Below are 23,840 nucleotides of genomic sequence, written 5' to 3'. Positions count from 1 at the left end.
TTTTTTTTTTTTTTTTTTTTTTTTTTTTTTTTTTTTTTTTTAGTTATAGATGGACAGAATGCCTTTATTTTATTTGTTTATTATTTTTTTAATGTGGTGCTGAGGATTGAACCAAGTGCCTCATGGATGCTAGGCAAGTGCTCTGCCACTAAGCTACAGCCCCAGCCCTCTGATAGTCTTGACACAGAAAAACAATGAGACAAGTCTTGACTGAAATTGGGGACCAGAAAGGGGCAGGCATATCTGTACCCTTCTCCTTTTAAAGTAAAAATATTGATGCATGGAAATAGAGGCACCTTAGAATTGCCAGTGTCTCTCAAGAGGTGGTTCTTTAGTGGGGAATGTGAAACTGGAGTGGGTTCCACTTCTAAAATGGGAAGAATTCCTTAAAATTTTTCATCTTGACTAGAGAGGAGAAGGTAGGAGTCTCCTGCTTCTGTGAAATTGCTAAACTACTTCAGCTCTCTTATTGAGGCAGCATTTCTGTTAAGGACATATTCTATAAAAGATGCCCTTATTAGCTAGGTGCAGTGGTGCATGCTTGTAATCCCAGCAACTCAGAGGCTGAGACAGGAGGATGGCAAGTTCAAGGACAGCCTCAGCAACTTATCGAGGCCCTAAACAAAACAAAACAAAACAAAACTGGATCTGGGGTTGTAACTCAGTGGGAAAGCATCCCTTGGTTCAGTCCCCAGTACCAGAAAAACAAAACAGAACAAACCCTTATTAATGTCATTCCAGTTGTTTTGATCTTTTTCCAGTTTTGATGGCTAGTAGGGTAACATTAATAGAAATGAAACCATATGCTCAAATGCAAATAAATCTTTTTTCTTTTTGGGGGGTACCAGAAATTGAACTTGGGGCCACTCAACCACAAAGCCACATTCCCAGCTCTATTTTATATTTTATTCAGAGACAGAGTCTCACTGAGTTGCTTAGGGCCTCACTTTTGCTGAGGCTGGCTTTGACCTCAAGATCCTCCTTCTGAGCCACCGGGATTACAGGAGTGCGCCACCACACTTGCAGGCAGGATAAATCTTTTTACTTTTACCTTTTTTTTTTTTTAACCAAACTCAAAATGTTTAATTAGAGTACCAGTTACACTGTGGTATACTACAATCAAATTTGTAGTCCTAATTAGTGACCCTGCTGAAAACATTTTTGGAATATCACATGACCATAGAATTGAGCCCTTTTCATTTTCTGAAATACCAGAAATAGATCCATTGTAGCTTCCCAACTGTTTGAATGGCTGTCTGATTTTTCACTTTGGTGGTTTTATATTTTTGTTTTCAGATCTTAGCAAAGCAATGTCTCAAGATGGTGCCTCTCAGTTCCAAGAAGTCATTCGACAAGAGCTAGAATTATCTGTGAAAAAGGAATTAGAAAAAATACTTACCACAGCACCCTCACATGAATTTGAGGTAAGGACTCTACAGTGTTTCTTGCTTCAACTGTGTACATACTTAGTTGTTGCTGTTGCTGATTGTCTAGCTGGAAATAAGTGCAAGATAAATGATAATAAAAAAAGTAAGCATTGTTTAACAATTAAGGGTCTTCAGCCTTTGCCCATAGCAAAACCATTAAGTCTTCTTTTTTTTCAGCCTAGGAAATTTCCAAAGTCACTAAAACAATCTAAACAAAATAAATACTTTATTTACTCTGTGTTTGATGTCATTTGTGGAGAATTGGTACTAGTTCTTATTGGGAATTATGAGAAGATAGTTTGTAAATGATATATCTCCAATGCCTTTTCCAAAAAGCCAATTCTAATAGAACCAAAGCTACTTTGACAGCTATTATAGAACTTTCCCAGAATTGAGAGATATTTATTTCAGTTTGTACTTAATGTTTTAAGGTTAGCTGTGTTTCTTTTTTCCTTTTGGCAAAGATTAATTTCCCCTTAGAAATAAAAAAACACATTGGTTAGTAATATAGAGCGCCAGTTAATTTCTCTTGAACCAAGTGGTGTTCAAATTATATGATACTGCTGGGATGTAGAGAAGATTTTTAGCTTGTATTCCATTAAATGTGTCTCCTATTAGCTTTTTCTTTTACCCTTTTAGTTTTAAATTGGGGTGTGGAAAAAATCTCTGCTCTACTCCAAATTCTAATAGTATAGGAATTTCATTTAAGGGTGTTTTAAATGTATCCTTCATATCTGTTTTTATTAAATATTAAGCATTCTGATGATTGTAATAAGGACTTCTATTTTTATAGCACACTAAAAAAGATCTTGATGGATTTCGGAAGCTATTTCACAGATTTTTACAAGAAAAGGGACCTTCTGTGGATTGGGGGAAAATTCAAAGACCTCCAGAAGACTCGGTAAGTTTTTAGATAAAATGTAAGAAAATTTAAGGTAATTTTGCACATGGTTTATGTTTGGAGGTGGGGTAGTGTAGAGGACTTGTAAGAGTTGTCACATCAGAAGTGGGGATTGCTTTGCAATATGTCCTTTCTTTTAGACCTTTTAGAGTTGCTGAAGATTTCCCAAAGTCTAATCTCCCTATAATATACTCTCTTATAACTTAACTATAAATGAGGTCATTCTTTTGCAATGTATGTTTAGTGCAAAACATACTGTAAGAGTTTCATGTTGATTTCCTCTTCCTTCTAAATCATTTGATTTCTTATTGCTCTGAGTCACTTAAACACCTAGATCGAAAGCATAGGGAATCTTTAAATTCTCTCTATCCTTACTTCATCTTACCTGCCTCACATGAACCAACCTAGCATTCCTTTCACATATTGTATTCTCCTGCTTCTGGACTTCTGTATACATTGTTTTCTTGGAATGCCATAGTGTTTTCACCTATTAAGTCTTTTCTCATTCTTGGAGGAACAATCTAAGTGCCTGTACCTCTGTTGCTGGCCCCTAGCAGAAAGCTGCACAGAAGAGTTGTGGAACAGTAATACTGGAGATTTAAATCCTAGTTCTGCTGCTTTAACAGTTTTGTGTAAAATGAGAATAATACTAAGTGCTTTATGTACTTGACAGGTTTCTTATGAAATTTTATTAGGATAACATGTGGAAATATGTTAAACTGTGAAACATTTTGCAGTTGGTAGTTATACGTCTACCATCATGTGGCACTTACAGCCTAAGTAGTGGATATTTGTGAGTGAACTGTCTTCTGTATTAGATCTTGGGGGGGGGGCATGTATACTGAGCAAATGTTTGTTAAATGGATAGTCTAAATGAAGTGATTGTCTAAGAAACAGGTTTTGTTAAACATACTGACTTTTCTCCCCTTTCTTGTCAGCTCTTTTTTTTTGGGGGGTAGGGGTGGGTACCAGGGATTGAACTCAGGGACACTCGACAACTGAGCCACATCCTCAGCCCTATTTTGTATTTTATTTAGAGATAGGGTCTTGCTGAGTTGCTTAGCGCTTCGCTTTTGCTGAGATAAAAGTAAAATAATTGTGTGTGGTTTTTCTTTTATGTGTTGGTAATCTTACATAGATATAAAAACAGGGTTGTTTAGAGAAAACTACTGATTAAGTCTGCTCTACTGCCTGTGTTTGTGAAGTTTTATTGGTTCATAGGTCAACTCACTCATTTATATACTATCTATGGTGGCTTAAACTAAATGGAGACCTTCTGATATTTTTTCCTAATGAGAAAAATCTTAAATATAGTTAGTTCCCAGTTAGGAATACTTTTTTTTCCATATTTGGGAAATGTCTTTCAGTTCTTTATTTTATTTTTGGGGTACTGGGGAATGAACTCCGGGCAACTTGATCACCGAGGTACATCCCCAGCCCTATTTTGTATTTTATTTAGAGACGAGGTCTCAGTTGCTTAGGGCCTCGCTTTTTGCTGAGGCTGGCTTTGAACTCAGTGATTCTCCTCCCTCAGCCTCCCAAGCCACTGGGATTACAGGTGTATGCCACTGTGCCGGCTTTCAGTTCTTAAACTTTTAAAATTCATAACATTACTCTTTCCTATGTACTTGACAATTATAGTTAAAGTTTTTTTTAAATTTTTTTTTTTTTAATTTTAGATCTTTGATTTCCTTGGTCTTTGATTTTTAGGTCTTATTTTTGTTTTTGGTCTTTTATTTCCTTGGTCCTAGAGAATGAATTATAATTTATTTTTCTTCTTTTAAATACTAGAAATAATGTTTTCTCCCAAAAAAGAGTAATGGGAGAATTTTTCTGGATAGGTGCAGTGTTTTAAAAAGGAACTAAATACAGGTTCAGTCATAGTTTTAAAACTATTTGGGAGCAGGCCTAAGATTATAATATAATAAATTTAGTACTTTTTATTTTTCCCCTTTAAATACTTATACTTTTTGCTTAGTAGTCATTCCTAACTGAAGTAACCTCACTTACCTAGTTAAGGGTGGACTTGGGTCTGGAGGTGTGGTTTTTCTCATTTCTTAATTTTTGCTTGCAAGCCTGATAATTTTTTGTTTTCTCTTATATGAACTTAACCTTTTGAGCTTAAAGCCTAGGTTGAAGAAAAGCACGGAGTATTTGTTATTTTCGGCGTATTTTAAAGTTCAGGGTTCTTTTCTGCCACTGAAAAAACTTGTCTTAGTGTATTTTGAGAGATCATGACATATAGTAGAGATCTTAAATTGAGGATTGGAAGATGCAGAAAGAAGTAGATGAATCATAATCACCTTGAGATTTTTTCCAGTTTGGTACCTCCCACCTCACTCTCCAAGAAGATTCTGATAAATTCTTTCAGAAGTCTATGCCCATGTAGTGGCCATAGTTACTGCTGGGGATATAGAATTCGATATAGAAAGAAGAAAAAATAGAAAATATATTCTGGACTTAATGATTTTATCTAGTCTTTTGTCTCTCTAAAAGTGTAAATCTTCATTAAAAATATTTTTATTTTGAAGCCTACGTTTTGAACATCTTTTAAAAATGTGTTCATATGGCCAAGGTACAGCTCAGTGGTAGAGTATATGCCAAGCATACTGAAGGCCCTAGGTTTGATCACCATTACCAGGAGGAGAAAAAAACTGCTTGTGATCCCATATGCATTTAATGTGGATGGTTTTGGAATTCAGAGTCAAAAAATATTTGCTCTTCATCTGTATCATAAGCTTCTTAAGCATACACATGTGTCTCATCTGCAGTTCGTTACCAGCTTTTGCAAATAGATCTGAGAATATAATTTGTGGGTTAATATTTCTTCACCTTGCTTCTCATGTCTAGCTTTCTTTTTCTTCTCCTCAATAGGTCTTCTTTCTTAGGTCTTAGAAATAGAGATAAATTTTCATTTCAAAATATAATTTTATTTAGTGAACATAGTTTTTTTTATATACTCCTCCCCCTTAAATGTAGGTGATATTTCATCTTTCTGGCCAAATAGAAATTATTGTGGGAGAACTACCATTTAGAGTGACATTTTTTATGTCAGCCTTGCACCAAAGGTGTGCATATACACACCATTATAACACAGGATCTGTATTTTTATATATTGGCAAATTGCCAGAGTCAGACACATAGTTTGTAAATAATTTTTTAAAATAATTTTTTTAGTTGTAGATGGACACAATATCTTTATTTTTATGTGGTGCAGAGGATCGAACCCACTGAGGCACAACCCTAGTCCTGTAAATAATTTTAATTGGAACACAGCCACATTCATTTATCTCTTGGCAAAGCTGAATAGTTACCATGGAGACAGTATGGCCTATTCCAACTAAAATATTTATTATTTGACTCTTTATGGAAAGAGTTTGCTGATCCTATTTTAGTGTGTTTATTTTCAGAAGATCTTCAGTATTCTTTACTACTTTGGCTCTCAGAAAACTGACCTCACATATGCTTTTGTTGATTCAGATGAATACTTTTTAGGTAAAAAATTTTTTCATAAATATTAGAATGAAGGGCATATTTAAAGATAGGCATTGAAATTTTATGATGTCACATTTTGCTCACTTTTGCTCTAAGTGAGCACATAAATGATTTGGAAAAAAGAGGGCCACTGAGTCCATATTTTGAGCTATGTTGAAGAAACAAGTTTATGGAATTATGGATAATACTCTACCCTAACTTTGTGAATGTTAAATAAATGAGTGTTAAATATTCATGATTATTTTGAGATTTAGTTACACACACAAAAGAAAGTTAAAAATATATATTAAGCAGGTATATACCTGTGATCCCAAGTAGGGAGGCTAAGTCAGGAGGATTGTAAATTGGAGGCTTGCCTGAGCGACTTATCAAGACCTGTCTCAAAATTTAAAGTGGGGATGTAGCCCAGTGGTAGGGTGTGCAAGCATGTGCAAGGGTTGAATTCAGTCCCCAGTGCTGCAAAAAGTTTGTGTCTGTGTGTGTGTGTGTGTGTGTGTGTGTGTTTCCAGGTTGGCATAAGGAAGGACCATGTGTAGCTTTCATTGTTTCCTAGAAAGTCTGTGACAGTGTTTTCATCCTCACTGAACTTCTTCATTGTGAGTGGAGAGGGTTGAGAAATACATCAAAGGTGGAAAAACTGTAGAGCCTGTTCAGGAAGGGACTGGGGCTGATTGATTCTTCTGAGCCCTAACTTAAAATCTGTTTTCATCTGGCTGGCACTGACCTCTAGAGGCTCATGATGCTTTTGCATTTCCATGAAAGATAACATTTAAAGAAGGTTTTTTTCATTTATGTACAAAGGAGTAAGGGTGTCTGTGAATGGGAAGGAGTTGTATACAGTAGAGAATTGGCTTCAAGAGAATATCATACAACAGAGTGGTATTTAGCTCCAATAGATTTTTTTAGTTTTTGTTCCATAACATAAATTTTTCCTACTTTTGTCTGTCAGTGCAAAAACATTAAAATGTGTATGTTTGAAGGATAAGCCATTCTGTGAAAGTTAATGTACGTGTGCAGAGTATAAATACACATTATTTTCCTTCTGAAGTTACACCATCCATCTAAAGTTTGAGTGTTTTCTTGGCCAAAAATCTGACATGATAGGACACAGCATAGTTTGCTTTGAGCGTGTGAAGATTTTCTAACTGTGTGGTAATGGCATTAGAGACTTGTTTTGGATGTATGTAGAAATAAAATGAAATCCAGATGTAAAGTATGTCACAAAAAGGAATCACTGACATTTAAGAAAATGACCCTGTGGCTCAATACCAAAGAGTCTCATCTTTTCCTTGATGTAAAGTTTTAAAATAATAATGTATGAAAATACTAATCTAAGCAAATATACTAATATATTTAACAAATATTGCCAAAACTGTAATTCCCTATGTCTTGATTCCATGATGAATTAAACAGTCTTTAATTTTTTTTTTTATTTCCTAGAACTATCTTCTTTCACGTGTTTTTATGTAGAACCTTTATTTCAGGAACAGTGACTTGATTAAGGAGCTGAGTTGATCTGTGATTCTTAATTCCATCTTGGTTCCTTATTTGTAATTTTACTTTAGAAACAGTGATGGTAAATATCTGAAATTCAATACCAATTCCATGTGTAAATTGAGAGACTCCAAGTATTATTATTGGACCAGTGTTTCTAATTGCTGCCTTGTGCCCAGATTTGAGGACACTCTAGTCCCACAGAATCATAGTCTTTGGAAAAATCATCGAGTGGGTATAGGTGGAAATACTGTTTTTTGAATGTTGCCATTCCTTCCACTCTACCTACTACATCATGGAGAGTCTTTCTGAACCTTTGCTTTTGTGACACCGGGCTTGTGGCTCTTCATAGAGAGAATTTTAGCATTATGCCCCTGAAAGTCTATCTTTTATCTAAGTACCTTATTTGGATGAGAAAAATATATTTGTGAATTTCTCCTATCCTACATCTTTGTTTCTGGTACAACTATGAGGGAGAGGGAATTCCCACTATCTTTCTTATTAAGGATACCCTGAACCTTTAAAAGGATTGATAATGGGAGAATTTTTATATAAAGCAAGATGAGTGGTCCATGAGTGCCTCTCATCTTTCTGCCCTGAAATTTCTTGGGGGATCTTTTACTAATTCTTTCTTTGTCTTAGATCAGATTTGAACAACTTACTATCTACTAGTACCATTTTATGCCAAGGCATATAACAGAATGTTTATGCCAGGCATCTCGACTTGGAAGATCTTTGTAGGAATTGCAGATCCTTCAAAGATTTCTTAAAATCATAGGTCAAATTGTGTAAATGTGCATTTTTTTTCAGAGTAGATTCCCTGGCTTTCATCAGATTTTCAAAAGGGTTTATAACCTGTAAAGGTTAAGAACTACTGTCTTAGAATCTTTTTTTTAAATGTTTTTTTTAAAAGATATTGATGGACCTTTATTTTCATTTATTTATTTATATGTGGTGCTGAGAATTGAATCCAGTGCCTCATACATGCTAGGCAAGTGCTCTACCACTAAGCCACAACCCCAGTCCCCTTATCTTAGAATCTTATTCAAGAAACATTTATCAGGTGCCTCTCCCTGCCAGGTACTAGCTAGATGCTAAGATGACAAAAACAAGTCTTGGTGTCTGTCTCTCTCTCTCTCTCTCTCTCTCTTTTTTTTTGTACCAGGGATTGAGTTGCTAAGTGCCTTGCTGAGTTGCTGAGGCTGGCTTTGAACTTATGATTCTTCTGCCTCAGCTTCCTGAGCCACTGGAATTACAGGTGTGTCATCATGCCTGGCTATTGGTCTCTTTTTAGCATTCTCTTTAGCCCCATGTTTTTGGAGGAAATGATCCAGAAACAGATGACTTCAGGACCACAGTATGAAGAGTCCACAGGGTGCTCTGGGAGACTAACTGGCATGGGGGCTTAAGAAAGACTTCATGGCATTAAGGTAGACTACTGAGGTGACCTTGAGGCAAGACTTCTCTGAGGTTAGATGGGTAATCAAAGAGAAGAAAGCTGTGAGAATAGTAGAATCTAAAAGTAACGTAGCTTGTTTTCTGGTGGCAGAGCATATAGTGGATGTGTTGCTTCTTTGTGTCTAGAACCAGAAGAAAGGCCCTGGAGAGGACTGGAGATTACGGTTTCTGTCTGCCATTGCTGCTGCTGTCCACTCTAGGTGGGTTACATGGGGCAATGTTAGAAATTGCAATTTCCATTTAAGAGAGAGACTGATAGTGGAAGGTTGGAACAATAAATTTTCTTTAATAGAACCATTCTTTTTGTATCTAAAGCAACTATGAGATATTGCATCATTTTAAGACATGGTACATAAAAGATGTTTTTGTTTTTATTAGTGATAAATGAATTTTATAAGGTTAATCAGCATTTTAGCTATTAATAACTTTTAAATGTCAGAATTATTGAGGTATAATTTATATAAAAGATTTTCCTCTTCAGTGTACATTTTTATGAATTTTGGCAAATGTATATAGTTATTTGCCTCCACAATCAACATACAGAACTATATCATCACCTCAGTATTTCCCTTTTGTGCCTTTTAAGTGTACTTCTTCTTTATAGGTTTCTGGTTCCACTTTGCCTCTTCTCTTAAACACACAAGCTAAGTAAATATGTATCTTGCTAAAATATTGCCTTTCCTTCATTCAGGCTTCTAAGAAAGGGGTCAGCCTAGCCTCCACCCTCAGTTTTATCATTTGTATCTTTCTCTTAGCCTTTTGACTACCCACTCTTCCATATAACTTTATTTTTATAGCCTCTGCCCTTTTCCCCCTTCCACACCTTCTACTCTCCAGGACTGCTCCCACAATATGAATTATATAATTAAACTCACAATGTACTTTACATTAATCACTGGCTATTCCGTACCTTAGTTTAAAGCTAGTATACAGCATAAACAGGATTATGTAGAGGCCTCATTTTTATTTTTTAGGGTATTTAGGATTATTACAATTATTTTGCAGCCTCTCTTATTCACAGGTAGGCCAACAGGAAGGTTGCCTTATAGGAAAGATGCAAGGTGATTTTAGTAGAGAGCCTGGGAGATTGTAACATGAATATGCTGGCATTAGGACCTTACATTCTTTTAACATTCTTTCCAACTCCTTAGGTCATCTACCTTTGTCTTTCTAATCCATACTCAAGTGGAATGTTCTTTGAAAACTACCACTCTAGCTGATAAGAATATAGGCCAAATGCCTCATGAGGTTGTTTTATGACCTCAGCTCTGACATCTATAAAAGGATGATGAAAGATACTGTTTGTAGTGTTTGAATTTTTTTTCTTCTGTGTTTATTATTTTCATCTATTGCAGTTAAAAAAAATCCAGAAGTCTTTGAAATTTCTATAATTTCTATTAAAAGCTCTACAGTAAGGTTCAGGGAACATTTGGTAACATGTCTTCACATTTGCCTTTTACTTTGTAGGATCATTTGTAGGATCTGTAAACACTTTTTAATTTATTTCTTGTTTTTTTTCTGCCGGTTCTTTTTTTGGGGGGAGGTGTACTGGGGATTGAACTCTGGGACATTCAACCACAGAGCCACATCCGAGCCCTGTTTTCTATGTTAGAGACAAGGTCTCACTGAGTTGTTGAGGACCTCATTAAGTTCCTGAGGCTGGCTTTGAACTTGCGATCCTCTTGCCTCAGCCTCAAGAGCTGCTGGGATTACAGGCATGCGCCACCAGGTCTGGCTTTTCTGCCAGTTCTTTGTTGTCATTGTTCTCTAGTTCACCAAGTTTAGTTTAGTTTTTTTTTTTTTTTGGTGGTGGGGGGGAGGATATTAGAATCTTACATCTTTTCAGCATTTTGGAAATTGCTACAATTTTTAATGGGAGGACATAATTTTTAGTAGGAGGACATTTGGTTTGAGAGTTTGGCAAAAATACAAGAGTAAGAAATAGTTCTGTAAGTAGATGAACATATAACTGAATAAATGAGAAGCAATTTACAGTGTGTTTTAAAATAAACAATTTTAGAATTGTTCATTAACTGAAAAAGTTGCAAAGATATTTCCTTTTAGCTATAAATGTTACAGAGCTATCCAAGTTAATTTTTGTTACCTGTGTCCCATTTGAAAACCTTCTGCTGAGTCAAAAGAAGCATAGATAATTATTGAAGGTACTGATAGAATATTTTTTTCCAAGTTCAAACTGAATTACATAAAAGATAGCTTAGAAGAAACATGAAAGTGCCAGAAGGTTATCTATGGCTAGATTAAATGTGGAAGAAGGCCATTTAACAGATTTCTGTTTATAATGGGCTTATTTAAAACTGGTATCTTCATTGTGCATAGTTCTAAAGCCCTTGGGAGATTAGAATATATTCCATTATTTCAAGAAACACCATTTCAAAGATTTTTATTTTGATTTTGCTTTTAATGAAGCAAAGGGTTAAGTATTTTAAATTTTAATTAAATTTTTTTTTTTTTTTTTTGGCATTGCTGGGGATCATACCTAGTGCCTTGCTCATGCTAGGCAAGCGTTCTACCTCTGAGCTACATCCCAGCCTGATGTTTTTTTTAAAAAAAGACTTTGTAAAGACCTGTGTATGCAAAACTGTTTTATAGTTAGTGATTATCACCAATATTAGGGTGCTTTATATATCAAGCATTGTACTAAATGCTTTATGTTCATGACCTCATTTAATATTCACAGCACAGCTGGAAAGTAAGCCTTTTATTATACTCATTTTACAAAAGAAGAAACTGAAGTTCAGAGTAACTTGCTTAAGAGATGGAGTCCTGATATGAACTACGTAGGTTGTCAGACCTCAAAGACCTGTTCTTGGGTATCCTTTACTAACAATAAAGGAGATCTTTATCTCTAGTGCATACAATGTGGCATATTTTATGTGTTTATTAACAACTTTAATAATAATAGCAGCAAACATTTATTCAGCATTAATGTGCCAAGCATTGTTCTCCACATGTATTTCCTTAATATGATCCTCAAACAACTCTAGAGCCAATATCCCTATTTCACAATGAGAGACCGAGCCTGGGAGGGATTGAGTTACCCATGCAAGTTTCCTTGCTAGCTAGAGTTTAGGCCCAAATTTGCCTAAACCCAGACTCTTAAGCACTATGGTATGTTGCCACTAAGTTTTGAAAGGAACTTGAAAGCTTTTATGGCCTTCCCATCATTTCTCCATGTATCTTGAGTAGAACCATTAATTAAGCTCCACTCCTTCCCATAGATCCTAAAACACTACTTTGAAATTCTTATAGCAATACATTTAACAGATATTTATTGAATAGCTCCTATATGATAGGCATTTATCTAGGCACTGAGATACAAATGAATGAGATAGGCAATGGCTTAATAATCATGGAGCTGCATTCTAGTTGTAGAAAGAAAATATACATGTGTAGATAAATGATTTTAAAGACGAATTTCTTGTCACTGCTTTGGCTTGCCCTCGACAGTCACATCTCCCTGGCCAAAGTCTTTTTTCTTTTTAAAATTTTGTTTATTTTTTTTATGTTGTGCTGAGGATCACCTCACATGTGCTGGGCGAGTGCTCTACTACTGAGCCACAACCCCAGCCCTACCAAACTCTTTTTTTCTAGTTTATCTGTAGTCATTAGACAAGGCTGTGGAAATCTCCTTTATTGAGTACTTTTATTCTGCAAATCTATTGATGCCCACTATTTAATTTTAATTATTGGAAATGCAAAAGTAAAGACTAACTGCTTTTAAGAACTTAGAATTTTGTAATATATCCAAACTTTTCCTGTGTAAAGGCATATGGTTGAAATGCAAGAAACAGTTTAGCAGGTGGAAGCTATTGCTGTCTCAAGGTCTGCCCAGCTTCCTTTAAGGACTAAAGGAATCAATAGCACATGCATATAATAGCAAATCAGTTTTAAACTTTTGGTTTAGTGGGGAGATGTTTGCGCATAAATATGTTTATATGCAGTATGAGTAATAACTATGATGATGGTTGAGGAGACACTTAAATAATTGGCTTTCACCTAGGGAAATTAACTGATATTTCCATTCTCTTTGAATGCTTGGATCTACTCTTGATTAGGAATAAATTCTTGTCTAACCAAAGTGAGTGGTCTATTCACCCAAAATCATTGTTTGTTCCCAAATCTGTTTATGCCACTTATCTTTATTGTAATGAAATAATATGATTATATTTTATTATAAACCAGTGAAATGGTGTTTAAAAAATTACTTCTGTGGAAGCTTAATTAAGTGCTTTGGGAAAATTGGATAAAGATGAGTAGGAAAAAAAAGTCAAAGTAACTAGAGAATAGCTCAGTGGTTGCATGTGTACTTGTATGAGCGTTGGGTTCAATCTCCCACCCCCAGGTGTTGATTTAGGTGTTGGTGAGGCAGCTGTGAGAGATTAGGAAAACTGCATAAATCCAGAATGATTCTTCTGCATGCAGATGATTTTGCAAGTGTGTGCTTTTATATATTATACCTAAGGAAAACACCTGTGTGAACAAATGTGTTTATTTTTAAATAGTTAATGTATCTAAAATATCACTCCTTCTCACAGATCCTAAAACACTTCTTTGAAATTCTTATACATTTAAAACTTAAAACTTTTTTATGATTTGTACTTGGACTTGTTTTTATAGTTCTGCTGGAACATAAAAATAGAAATGATTAAGCAAGATAAGTAGGGGCCATGTCTGCAAACTCAGACATGATCTCTCGGGGGAGAATTTGATTGAACTAAGATGATGCAGGAAAACAAGAGATAGGAGGTCCTGAGCCTTATAGAAGGCTATTGGGATATATTTTTTAGGAGACAAGTAGGGATTGGCTGTGTTTTAAGTTCTTAAATTCTAAAATCAAAAGTACATAGGAAATCCAGATTTCTTGTGGTTCCTGGTTGCTATTGGAGAAATGGGTACTTTTAATTTTCTCTGGTATTTTTATTTTATTTATTTTATTTTATTTAGAGGACTGACTAGTGTAGCTGTTGAGTACCATTTTTTGTATTGTGTGGAGGTGCAAGTATTTAATGGATTGGTGTGTATTCATTGGGCGGTGTTCGATTTAGTGGACTGAGGAGGCTTTGTGGAGTATCAGGGCTTGCTGACCTGCTTGCCATTTAATGTCTGTATACTTAGGTGTATTGTACATTTTTTTAAAATTTTCAGTTGTAGGTGGGCATAATACCTTTATTTTGTTTAGTTTTTTTTTTTTTTTTTTAATGTGGTGCGGGGGATTGAACCCAGTGCCTCACAGCGCTCTGCCACTGAGCCACAACCCCAGCCCTTACAAATTTTTATAGGTTTAAAATCCCTAATTTTATGATAGTGAGCTCTAATATTCACAATCATCATGGTCAGTAGGTATCTCAGAAACTACCACATGCTTAGTGTAATCAATGAAATATTCATTACACAGACCAGCTACATATGTATATGAATTTATTCTTGTACTTCACACTTTTTTCCAGTTTGGTGGTAATGCAGTGAGGTAAAACATACAAATTATAGATTTAAATTCTAACTGCATTACTGCTTAGCCATATAACACTGAGCAGGTTATTTAACTGTTTTAAGTCTCAGTTTTCTCACTCATAAAAGGAATAGTTAATAAAAGTAGCCTGTTGTATAGGATTTTAGTGAAGATTTTTGAGAATGTATGTAAAAACATTTACTGTGTATTAGGCATTCTGATAAAGGCTCAACAAATGTTTGCTATTTTTGTTATACATTTAACAAATATTATGTAATAGCTCCTAGATGTCAGGTAGTATTTGGGCACAACAAAAACAGTAGAATTGAATTAAGATTATACAGATGGTGTGTGTGTGTGTTTTTTTAAAAATTCTATACATTTAATATTGTGTAGTTTTTATATTTTTATCTTTAGTTCTAAATATGTTTATTTGTCACTGGCTAATTTAGTACTTACTCAATATACAGATTTGAGACACATTTAATTTCTAATTTTGAATACTTTAATATTTTGTTTTTTTAAACAAAATATTATCTCAAGTAGATGAACCATAATTTATATTCCTACATCTTAATGTCTTACATCAGATGTGTTGTTAGTCTTCAGTTTTGTTGTATTAGACTTATCTACCTTAACAAACTCATTATTGTGGAGGTAAAATTCTTGAAACTTTAGGATTGTAGGACGTCTATATCCTGTCAACTAATTGAGAATAAGCAACATAATATTGTCCATTAGAAAAAAGTGCAACTGTTCTATTCTGTTTGATGCATTTATTGAAGGGTGTATAGACCAAATTGTAAAAGCTTGGGATATATATAAAATTGCCTTTAATCAACAACTCCATCTATGCTTAAATAGATGTAATAGATATTTTGATTTTATATAAACTAAATGCAAGATACATGTAAGGGATAGGCTTTGTCCTAGAGGACTGACTAGTGTAGCTGTTGAGTACCATTTTTTGTATTGTGTGGAGGTGCGAGTATTTAATGGATTGGTGTGTATTCATTGGGTGGTGTTCAATTTAGTGGACTGAGGAGGCTTTGTGGAGTATCATTGGCATTAGATTGTCAAAGCTTAGGTGAAATTATAGGAAGGATGGCTGATGATCATTGTAGGATTTAATTCCGTAATTATCATTGAGCATGGCAAAATATTGAAAATGAAATGTTTTTTAAAAAAATTTTCTTATTCTAATTAGTTATACATGACAGCAGAATGCGCTTTGACTCATTATACACAAATGGAGCACAACTTTTCATTTCTCTGGTTGTACATGATGTAGAGTCACGATTCGTGCAGTCATACATGTATCTAAGGTAATGATGACCTTCTCATTCTACCATCTTTCCTATCCCCGTGCCCCCTCTTTTTCCCCTCCCTTCCCTTTGCCCAATGCAGAATTTCTTCCCCTGCCTCTCCCCATTATGGATCAGCATCCACGGATCAGAGAAAACATTTGGCCTCTGCATTTTTGGGATTGCCTTATTTCGCTTAGCATGATATTTTCCAAATCCATTCGTTTACCTGCAAATGTCATAATTTTATTCTCTTTTAATGCTGAGTAATATTCCATTGTGTATATATACCACAGTTTCTTTATTCATTCATCTATTGAAGGTCATCTAAGTTGGGTCCACAGTTTAGCCATATTGATGTGGCTGTGTCACTGTAGTATGCTGATTTTTAAGTCCTTTGGGTATAGACCAGGGAGTGGGATAGCTGGGTCAAATGGTGGTTCCATTCCAGGTTTTCTGAGGAAGCTCCATACTGTTTTCCAGAGTGGTTGCACCATTTTGCAGTGCCACCAGCAATGTATGAGTGTGCCTTGTCCCCCACATTCTCACCAGCACTTATCATTGATTGTATTCTTGATAGCTGCCATTTCTGACAGGAGTGAGATGAAATCTTATTAGAGTAGTTTTGATTTGCATTTCTCTAATTGCGAGAGATGTTGAACATTTGTCATATATTTGTTGACTGATTATATATCTTCTCCTGAGAAGTGTCTGTTGGTTTTTTTTTTTTTTTTTTTGTGTGTGTGTGTGTGTGTGTTAAGCGTTTTGAGTTCTTTTTATATCCTGGAGATTAGTGCTGTATCTGATGTACGTGTTGTAAAGATCTTCTCCCACTCTATGGGCTCTTTCTTCACACCGTTGTTTCTCTTGCTGAGAAGAAGCTTTTTAGTTTGCATTCATCCCATTTATTTTTTTTCTTTTTTAGATGTTGTTGGATCTTTATTTTATTCATTTATTTATAAGTGGTACTGAGAATTGAACCCTGCAAGTGCTCTACCACTGAGCCCCTGCCCCCATTTATTGATTTTTGATTTTATTTCTTGCACTTTAGGAGTTTTGTTAAGGAAATCAGGACCTAATCTGACACGATGAAGATTTGGGTCTTTTTCTTCTATTAGGTGCAGGGTCTCTGGTCTAATTCTACTTTGATTTGAGTTTTGTGCATGGTGAGAGGTAGGGATTTCATTTCATTTTGCTGCTTATGGATTTCTAGTTTTCCCAGCACCATTTGTTGAAGAGGCTATCTTTTCTCCAATGTATGTTTTTGATGCCTTTAACTGTATTTATGTGGGTTTGTCTCTGAGTCTTGTATTCTGTACCATTGATCTACATGTCTATTTTGGTGCCAGTACCTTGCCGTTTTTGTTACTATAGCTCTGTAGTATAGTTTAAGGTCTGGTATTGTGATGCCTCCAGCTTCACTCCTCTTGCTAAGGATTACTTTGGCTATTCTGGGTCTCTTATTTTTCCAAATGAATTTCATGATTGCTTTTTCTATTTCTGTGAGAGATGTTGTTGGGATTTTAATTGGAATCGCACTGAATCTGTTTAGCACTTCTGGTAGTATGGCCATTTTGACAGTTTTAAGTCTTCCTATCCAAGAACATGAGAGATCTATCTTCTAAGGTCTTCTTCAGTTTCTTTCTTTAGTATTCTGTAGTTTTCATTGTAGAGCTCTTTCACCTCTTTTGTTACATTGATTCCCCCCTCCTCCCCTTTTTTTGTCAATGGGGTAGTTTTCCTAATTTCTCTTTCAGAGGATTCATCACTGATGTATAGAAATGCATTTGATTTATGGGTATTGATTTTATATCCTACTGCTTTGCTGAATTCACTTATTAGTTCTAAGTTTTCTGGTGGAATTTTTTGGATCCTCTAGATATAGAATCACATCGTTGGCAAATAGGGATAGTTTGAATTCTTTTTCTATTTGTATCCCTTTAATTTCTTTCATCTGTCTAATTGCTCTGGCTAGAGTTTCAAGGATTATGTTGAATAGAAGTGGTGAAAGAGCTGCTATAAACATTGGCTGCATTAGTGTAGTATACTGATTTTAAGTCCTTTGGGTATAAACCAAGGAGTGGAATAGCTGGGTCAAATGGTGTTTCCATTACAAGTTTTCTGAGAAATCTCCATACTGCCTTCTATAGTGGTTGCACCAATTTGCAGTCCCACCAGCAATGTATGAGTGCCTTTTCCCCCACATCCTCGCCAACATTTATTGTTGCCTATATTCTTGTTGATTGCCGTTCTGTCAGGAGTGAGATGAAATCTTAGTGTAGTTTTGATTTGCATTTCTCTAATTACTAGAGATGTTGAACACTTTTTCATATGTTTGTTGATTGATTGTATTTCTTCTTCTGTGAAGTGTCTATTCAGTTCCTTAGCCCATTTATTGATTGGGTTATTTTTTTTTGTGTGTGTGTGTGTGTGTGTGTTAATATACTCAATGGAATATTACTCAGCTTTAAAGAAGAATAAAATTATGGCATTTGCCAGTAAACTTCTGGAGTTGGAGAACATCATGCTAAGCGAAATAAGCCAATCCCAAAAATACCAAAGGTCAAATGTTTTCTCTAATATGCAGATGCTAATTCACAATAAGGTGGAGGGCACTAGGGAAGAATAGCATTACCTTAGATTAGGTAAAGGGAAGTGAGTGGAGGGGAGGGGATGTGGGGATAGGAAAGATAGTAGAATGAAATAGACATATTACTTTATATATGTGACTGCATGACCAATATGATTCTACAACATGTACACTCAGAAAAATAAGAAATTATATCCCGTCTATGTGTATCAGTGCATAAATGCATTTTACTGTCATGTATAACTAATTAAAACAAATTAAAAATTTTTTAAAAAATCAGAGGGAACTCAAAAGAGGAAAAGGACCAGGGGAAGGGAGGAGCTGGGGGCAGGGAGGGAAATATCAGGGAATGATATTGGTCAAAGTATATTGTTATATTTTACATATAACATAAATGTGTAAGAACATGAATATGATAAACAAGTCCCACCATATGTACAACTATGAAGCACTAATAAAATATGGAAAAATAAAAATAATGATGAGAAAAGGAATAAAAATTTAAAATACACCAAAAAAAAAAAAAAAGTGGTGAAAGAGGGCATCCCTATTTTGTTCCAGTTTTTGGAGGTAATGCCTCCAATTTTTCTCTTTAGAATGATACTGGCCTTGGGTTTAGCATAGATAGCTTTTACAATGTTGAGGTATGTCCCTACTATCCCTAGTTTTTCTAGTGTTTTGAACATGAAAGGATGCTATATTTTGTCAAATGCTCAAAGTAGATTTAGGTCTCAGATTTTCTTTCTGTTGTTTTGAAAGTTGCCTGATTTTTGTTACCTTGGCTTTGCTCTTGGACAAATATGACAAGACAAAAAAGCCCAAGGGATTATACTGTGGAAGTGTTCTTGCCAGTGGAAGCATAAACTCAACATTCAGCCCAAGGGAAATCCCATTCTTTCTGGCTCTTTTGAAAATCTCAGGCAAAACGGAGGAGTCATTTTAGGAGAAGCATGGTTTGAAAAGGCAAAAATATTATCAAAACTTGGATTTTTCCTGTCTTAAACCAGGACTTGGCAAAATTTGAAAAGGCCCAAGGGTGTAATATTTTAGGCTTATATAGGCCATACAGTCTTTGATATAATTACTCAACTCAGCCATGGTAGCATGAGACAGCTGTAGACTACATGTAAACTTAATGAGTATTTTTGTGTTCCAGTAAAACTTTGTGAAAACAGGTACTGATTGCCTCGCAGTCTGTCTCTTGTCTTTAATATCCTCAAGCTCTACATGACTGACAAGAGACTTTAAATAAAACACATGCCTGGGAAAACATTTGGCTTCTTTGTAATTGGAGCAGAAATTCAATACCATATTACTTCCATTTTGGCTACTGATTGTAAGTTGATACACCACTAATAAAAAATACAGCCAATAAGACTTTGTTGGTGGAATGATGGATCCTGGTTTTTGAACTGTTAAAGTGTGAGATGGGTGTGGAGAAGTGTGTCTGAATCAGTGATGTACTAACAATACCACCCAACGTCTTAGTGCTTACTGTGATCCAGGTACTTTGCTAAGAAATTTGTTTACATGATCTCATTTATTGCCATACCAAATCAATGAAGTAACTGCTCAGAGCAGTTAAATGCTTCACTATAATAAAGGAGAGAGCCTAAGATCCAAACCCAGGCAGCCTGGCATTAGAGCCAGTGTTCTTTCTCAACTGCTGTACTACCCTATTTGGTTTTAGAGCAGTCTTTTTGTCAAATAATACTATTCATGCTGAAATTGGTGCAGTTTATTGGATCAGGTCATGGAGGAAATAGTAACTACATCATATCCCCTTCAGCATGTCCTTGCAGTTTTAGACATAACTCAGTACAGCTAGCTGCTATTTTTTTTTTTCATTCATTATTGCATGCTGGTGCCCTCAAAGAATTATTTGTGAACCTCTTTTGATGATGTTTTAAAATGATAGTTTCTCAGTGACACAAAACTTGTACTGGAAGAGAATTGTTGATATTATGTGGCATCATTAATGTCTGTCCAATCCTGCTGTGGAGGGGGAAGTGAGCTCCACATATTAATATAATTCATCCTTTTCTGTATCTATGAGCCTTGTATCAGAGATGGCACAATCTTTCATGAGTGGTGCAAACTTCTGTAAGTAGGACTTTACTGACTTTTAAAAGATCAGTTTCAAAACACAGGAAATTCATGAGTCTTTCAACTCTGAGTCTTGGGGATTTCTGGTTTTCTTAAAAACAGCAAGCAAGCGGGCTGGGGTTGTAGCTCAGTGGCAGAGTGCTTGCCAGGCACATGTGAGGCACTGGGTTCCATCCTCAACACCACATAAAAATAAAATAAAATAAGGGTATTATGTCTGTCCACACTTAAAAAATATTTAAAACAGACATAAAAATGGAGCAAGCTGTGTGAGATATTAAGAGTTAGGGTTGTCAGCATTTGACCATTAAAAAGAAAAGTAAAAATGGAATGGCAGTTAATGGCAGTGGCATACATATGACCACCTCAAACCACATCATGATGTCAGCTTCTTCATTCAAGCCAAATGGAAGCCTTCTCATTGAAATTTCTTACAAAGATTATTTTTATATTCTATGAAATTTCCAGTGTAGTGAAGTGAACTGACAAAGTTTGAGGATGAAGTAAAGATAGTTGGTGAAGTTGCATAAGTGGGTAAAATGCAGAGGCCTACAAGCTAGGGATGACATGGTATGTTGGAGAATCCAGTGCCTCATGTTTCTTGAGCACAGCATTAGGGGACTGTGAAAGGAAAGAGCAAAAGGTAAAAGATCCAAATCATGAAGGACCTTACAAACCATGTCTTCTAGTTAGGAAGTTATTCAGTTACACATAATATAGAAATGTAAAATAACAGTAAATCTGGAGCAAGGTAATCCAGTTAGTATGGCAGCTTAACCGTCATCAGGAATCTGGGCTTCTCTGTATTGCTGTTTTTCCATTCTTAGCATTATCACCTTATGGTCCCGGATGGCCACTAGAATAAACTCTAATCATCATGTCTGTATTCCAAACAACAGGAGGGAGGGAGATGGGCATGCCCCCCTCCCCTTTCATAGAGACTTTCTGGAAATCTCTCAGTTCACTTGGAGTTGATCTCAATGACCAGAACTTCGGCATACATAACTGCAAGGTGGCTGGGAAATGCAGTCTTGATTTCAATGGTGGTATGCCTAGATGAAAGTTGGGGTAGGCCGCTAATCTCTGCCAGGCCACTTCAATGCTTTATTTTGTGAAAGATAAAATAGAGAAAAATGCTCAAATCCTGGTTTTTTTGTTTTGTATTTTTAAGACAATCACCACCTGAATGTTGGAGGTTAGGTTTTAAGAAAAAATGTAAGGAAACCTTGGAGATCACTGCAGTGAGGTGAGTGAGGTACTGACCGTAGCAGTGAGGTAATTTCATGAGACCAAAAGTACTTGGTGATTGATTGATCAAATGTGATCAGGCTTCTGGCTTAGCAGCTGGATGTCTTGGTGCCACAGAGATGGGAGTGGTGAAGCCATGGGATTGGAGCCTACTGTGTGGGAAGTAGAGTTCCTACTTAGAATGAGCTTTGCAAGGAACAGGCAAAACAAGAATAGAGTGTGGTCTTTGAGAAGTCAAAGAGAAGACAGCATTTCCAGATTTTAGGGACTGGTCAGTTGTGAATGCAGGCAAGAGAAGTATTTATGTTGTTGTTAGGACTTAGCAATTAGGAGGTTGTTGATGCCATGTTAAGAGCAGTTCATTTAGTGATAGAGGAGAAAAATCAGAGTGTAACAGAGGAGAGTGGAGGGAAGTGAATATAAAGGTGCTGATGGGAAAAAGGAGGATAGAATGAGATAAGAGGAGAGACTGAATGATTGATAAAAATAAGTTATTGAGATGGGCACTGACAGAGTTGCCTTTGGATGGGGGATAGCTCTTCCTTTCGCCAGAAGGAAGGGGAGGAAATAAGGAGGAGCTACAAGGAGGGTCTGAGGATCTGGTTTTGTCCTGTGAAATACAAGTTGAGCCCTAAACTTGTTAGTGGACCATGTGATAATATTGCATGTATATAATTTACTGGCTTTTCTGGAATGAAATATATGGTCTGGGTATGATTTTTCTGTTATTAAATTGATTTATAGGATCATTTAAATGACCTAGATTCTGGTCATTACTTAAGAAATGTGAATTGAGAATTTGTGAAAGTGCCTAGCACAGAACTTGGCACACAAACAAGGTGCATAAGGATTTGTGAATAAGTCAGTGTTCTTGGAACACTCTCTGTACATATGGAACATCATTCCTAATTTGTTTTACTGTTTACACAGCTCATTTTCTTTCAGGCAAACTTACTTTTGTTGAAAAAAAAATTCTTTCAGATTGCAATAATAATACCCTTGTGAACCATAACAGGGCAGGTACTGTTAGCTTGCTTTGGGTATTTGGCACTGTCTCCAGGAATAGCACAAATATGCTACCCAGAACTGGGTTATACTATTGCTAATGGGAACAGTGTGTCCATGACTGTGTAATGAATTTGGCTTTTATTCTAACTGGAAACTAAGTTGTGAACAGACTTGGCAAGATACGGATCATGGCAGACAGTTTTTAAAAGATCTCCTTTTCATTTCGGCAGGAAAACTAGATTGACATCCTAGAGGGCAGAATGTTGTTTAAGTTACATTCTTTAGTAGATTGCCAACTGCTTTCTTTCACTCATTCCTCAGAGGAAGTTAGGTATTTGATTAATTCTCTTCTACCCGTAAAAAGAGAACACAAGTGCTTGGCCTGCCCTGAATATTTTGCTGTGAGCCTCTTGGGGCTTGCCCACCTCACCTGTGGAGGTTGCCCTGCTCTCTTGTTTAGCTGCAATAGTGGTCTTCTAAGAACACTGAATTCTATTCATGTCTGGGAAAAATGAGGGACAGGGTGATTAGGTTTGAAAACACAAAGATTGCACTTAGTGACTGACTAAAGTGATTCAGTCAGGGTAACATTGAGACTGTATCTGGCAGTGCATGGTACTCCCAGTTGTTTGCAAATACCATTCATTTTTGCCTGAGTTAATGTCTTTGTGCATTCTCCTGGGGGAGGTACAAAGGAAAGTGGAAGACAGTCTAAAATGTCTCTGGGACAAGGTGTGTCCAGTACAACTTCAGCTATTGCTATGCAACTTTGTAACATGCATCCCTTTGACTTGTTAATCTAAACTCAGCTGTTGGACTGCTTGGTTAGGTTCCCTGGTGGAGAGTATGGCAGTATCACCTACAGAGAGCACTCTTGTTGAAATACAAGGAGATTTTATGCGACAGAAAGCCATGCTTACTACCTAATTTAATCTGAATAAGCTTTAGACATGAAATGTCTGGAATCAAACAGTTGTTTGATTCAACTACTGTTTTCTTTGGGTGTACATATGGATCTTAAGTCATGAAACACAAGTCAGAGACCTCCATGGAGGTTTCTGAGAGCAGTATTAACCTCATCACTTAACATTCTCCCCTCTTCATACCCTGTTGCTTTTTTCCTTATATAGTTCTTTTCAGATTCCTATTCTTGTGAACAAATTCTTCAGCAGAACCCATATTAATTAGCTGCTTTAAGAGTTAGACAGTTAAGAGTTAAAGAGTTGATGTTACTGAAAGCATCACATGAAGAACCAGGGTTCCTTGACATTTGAAGAGGTGTGGCAATGTTTATGCCCTTGTAATTTAGGCTACAACACTGCACAGAGAAATGAGGGCA

The 23,840-nt window shown here is 35.9% G+C and overlaps 1 protein-coding gene across 6 annotated transcripts in view; it reads left to right on the top strand.

Moving 5' to 3' along the window:
- The window catches only part of Ugp2 (UDP-glucose pyrophosphorylase 2), a 62,308-nt gene that overhangs the window by 22,937 nt on the left and 15,531 nt on the right, over positions 1-23,840 (top strand). For all 6 annotated transcript variants that reach the window (XM_015479616.2, XM_015479615.2, XM_015479613.2 and 3 more), the window contains 2 exons: positions 1,297-1,424; positions 2,221-2,328. In XM_015479616.2, coding sequence (XP_015335102.1) covers positions 1,297-1,424; positions 2,221-2,328 — 236 coding nt within the window. The remainder of the gene's footprint in view (positions 1-1,296; positions 1,425-2,220; positions 2,329-23,840) is intronic.

The sequence above is a fragment of the Marmota marmota genome, unplaced genomic scaffold (genome assembly GCF_001458135.2).
Source record: "Marmota marmota marmota unplaced genomic scaffold, marMar, whole genome shotgun sequence".
NCBI lineage: Eukaryota > Metazoa > Chordata > Mammalia > Rodentia > Sciuridae > Marmota > Marmota marmota.
This window is presented reverse-complemented; position numbering and strand designations above follow the sequence as displayed.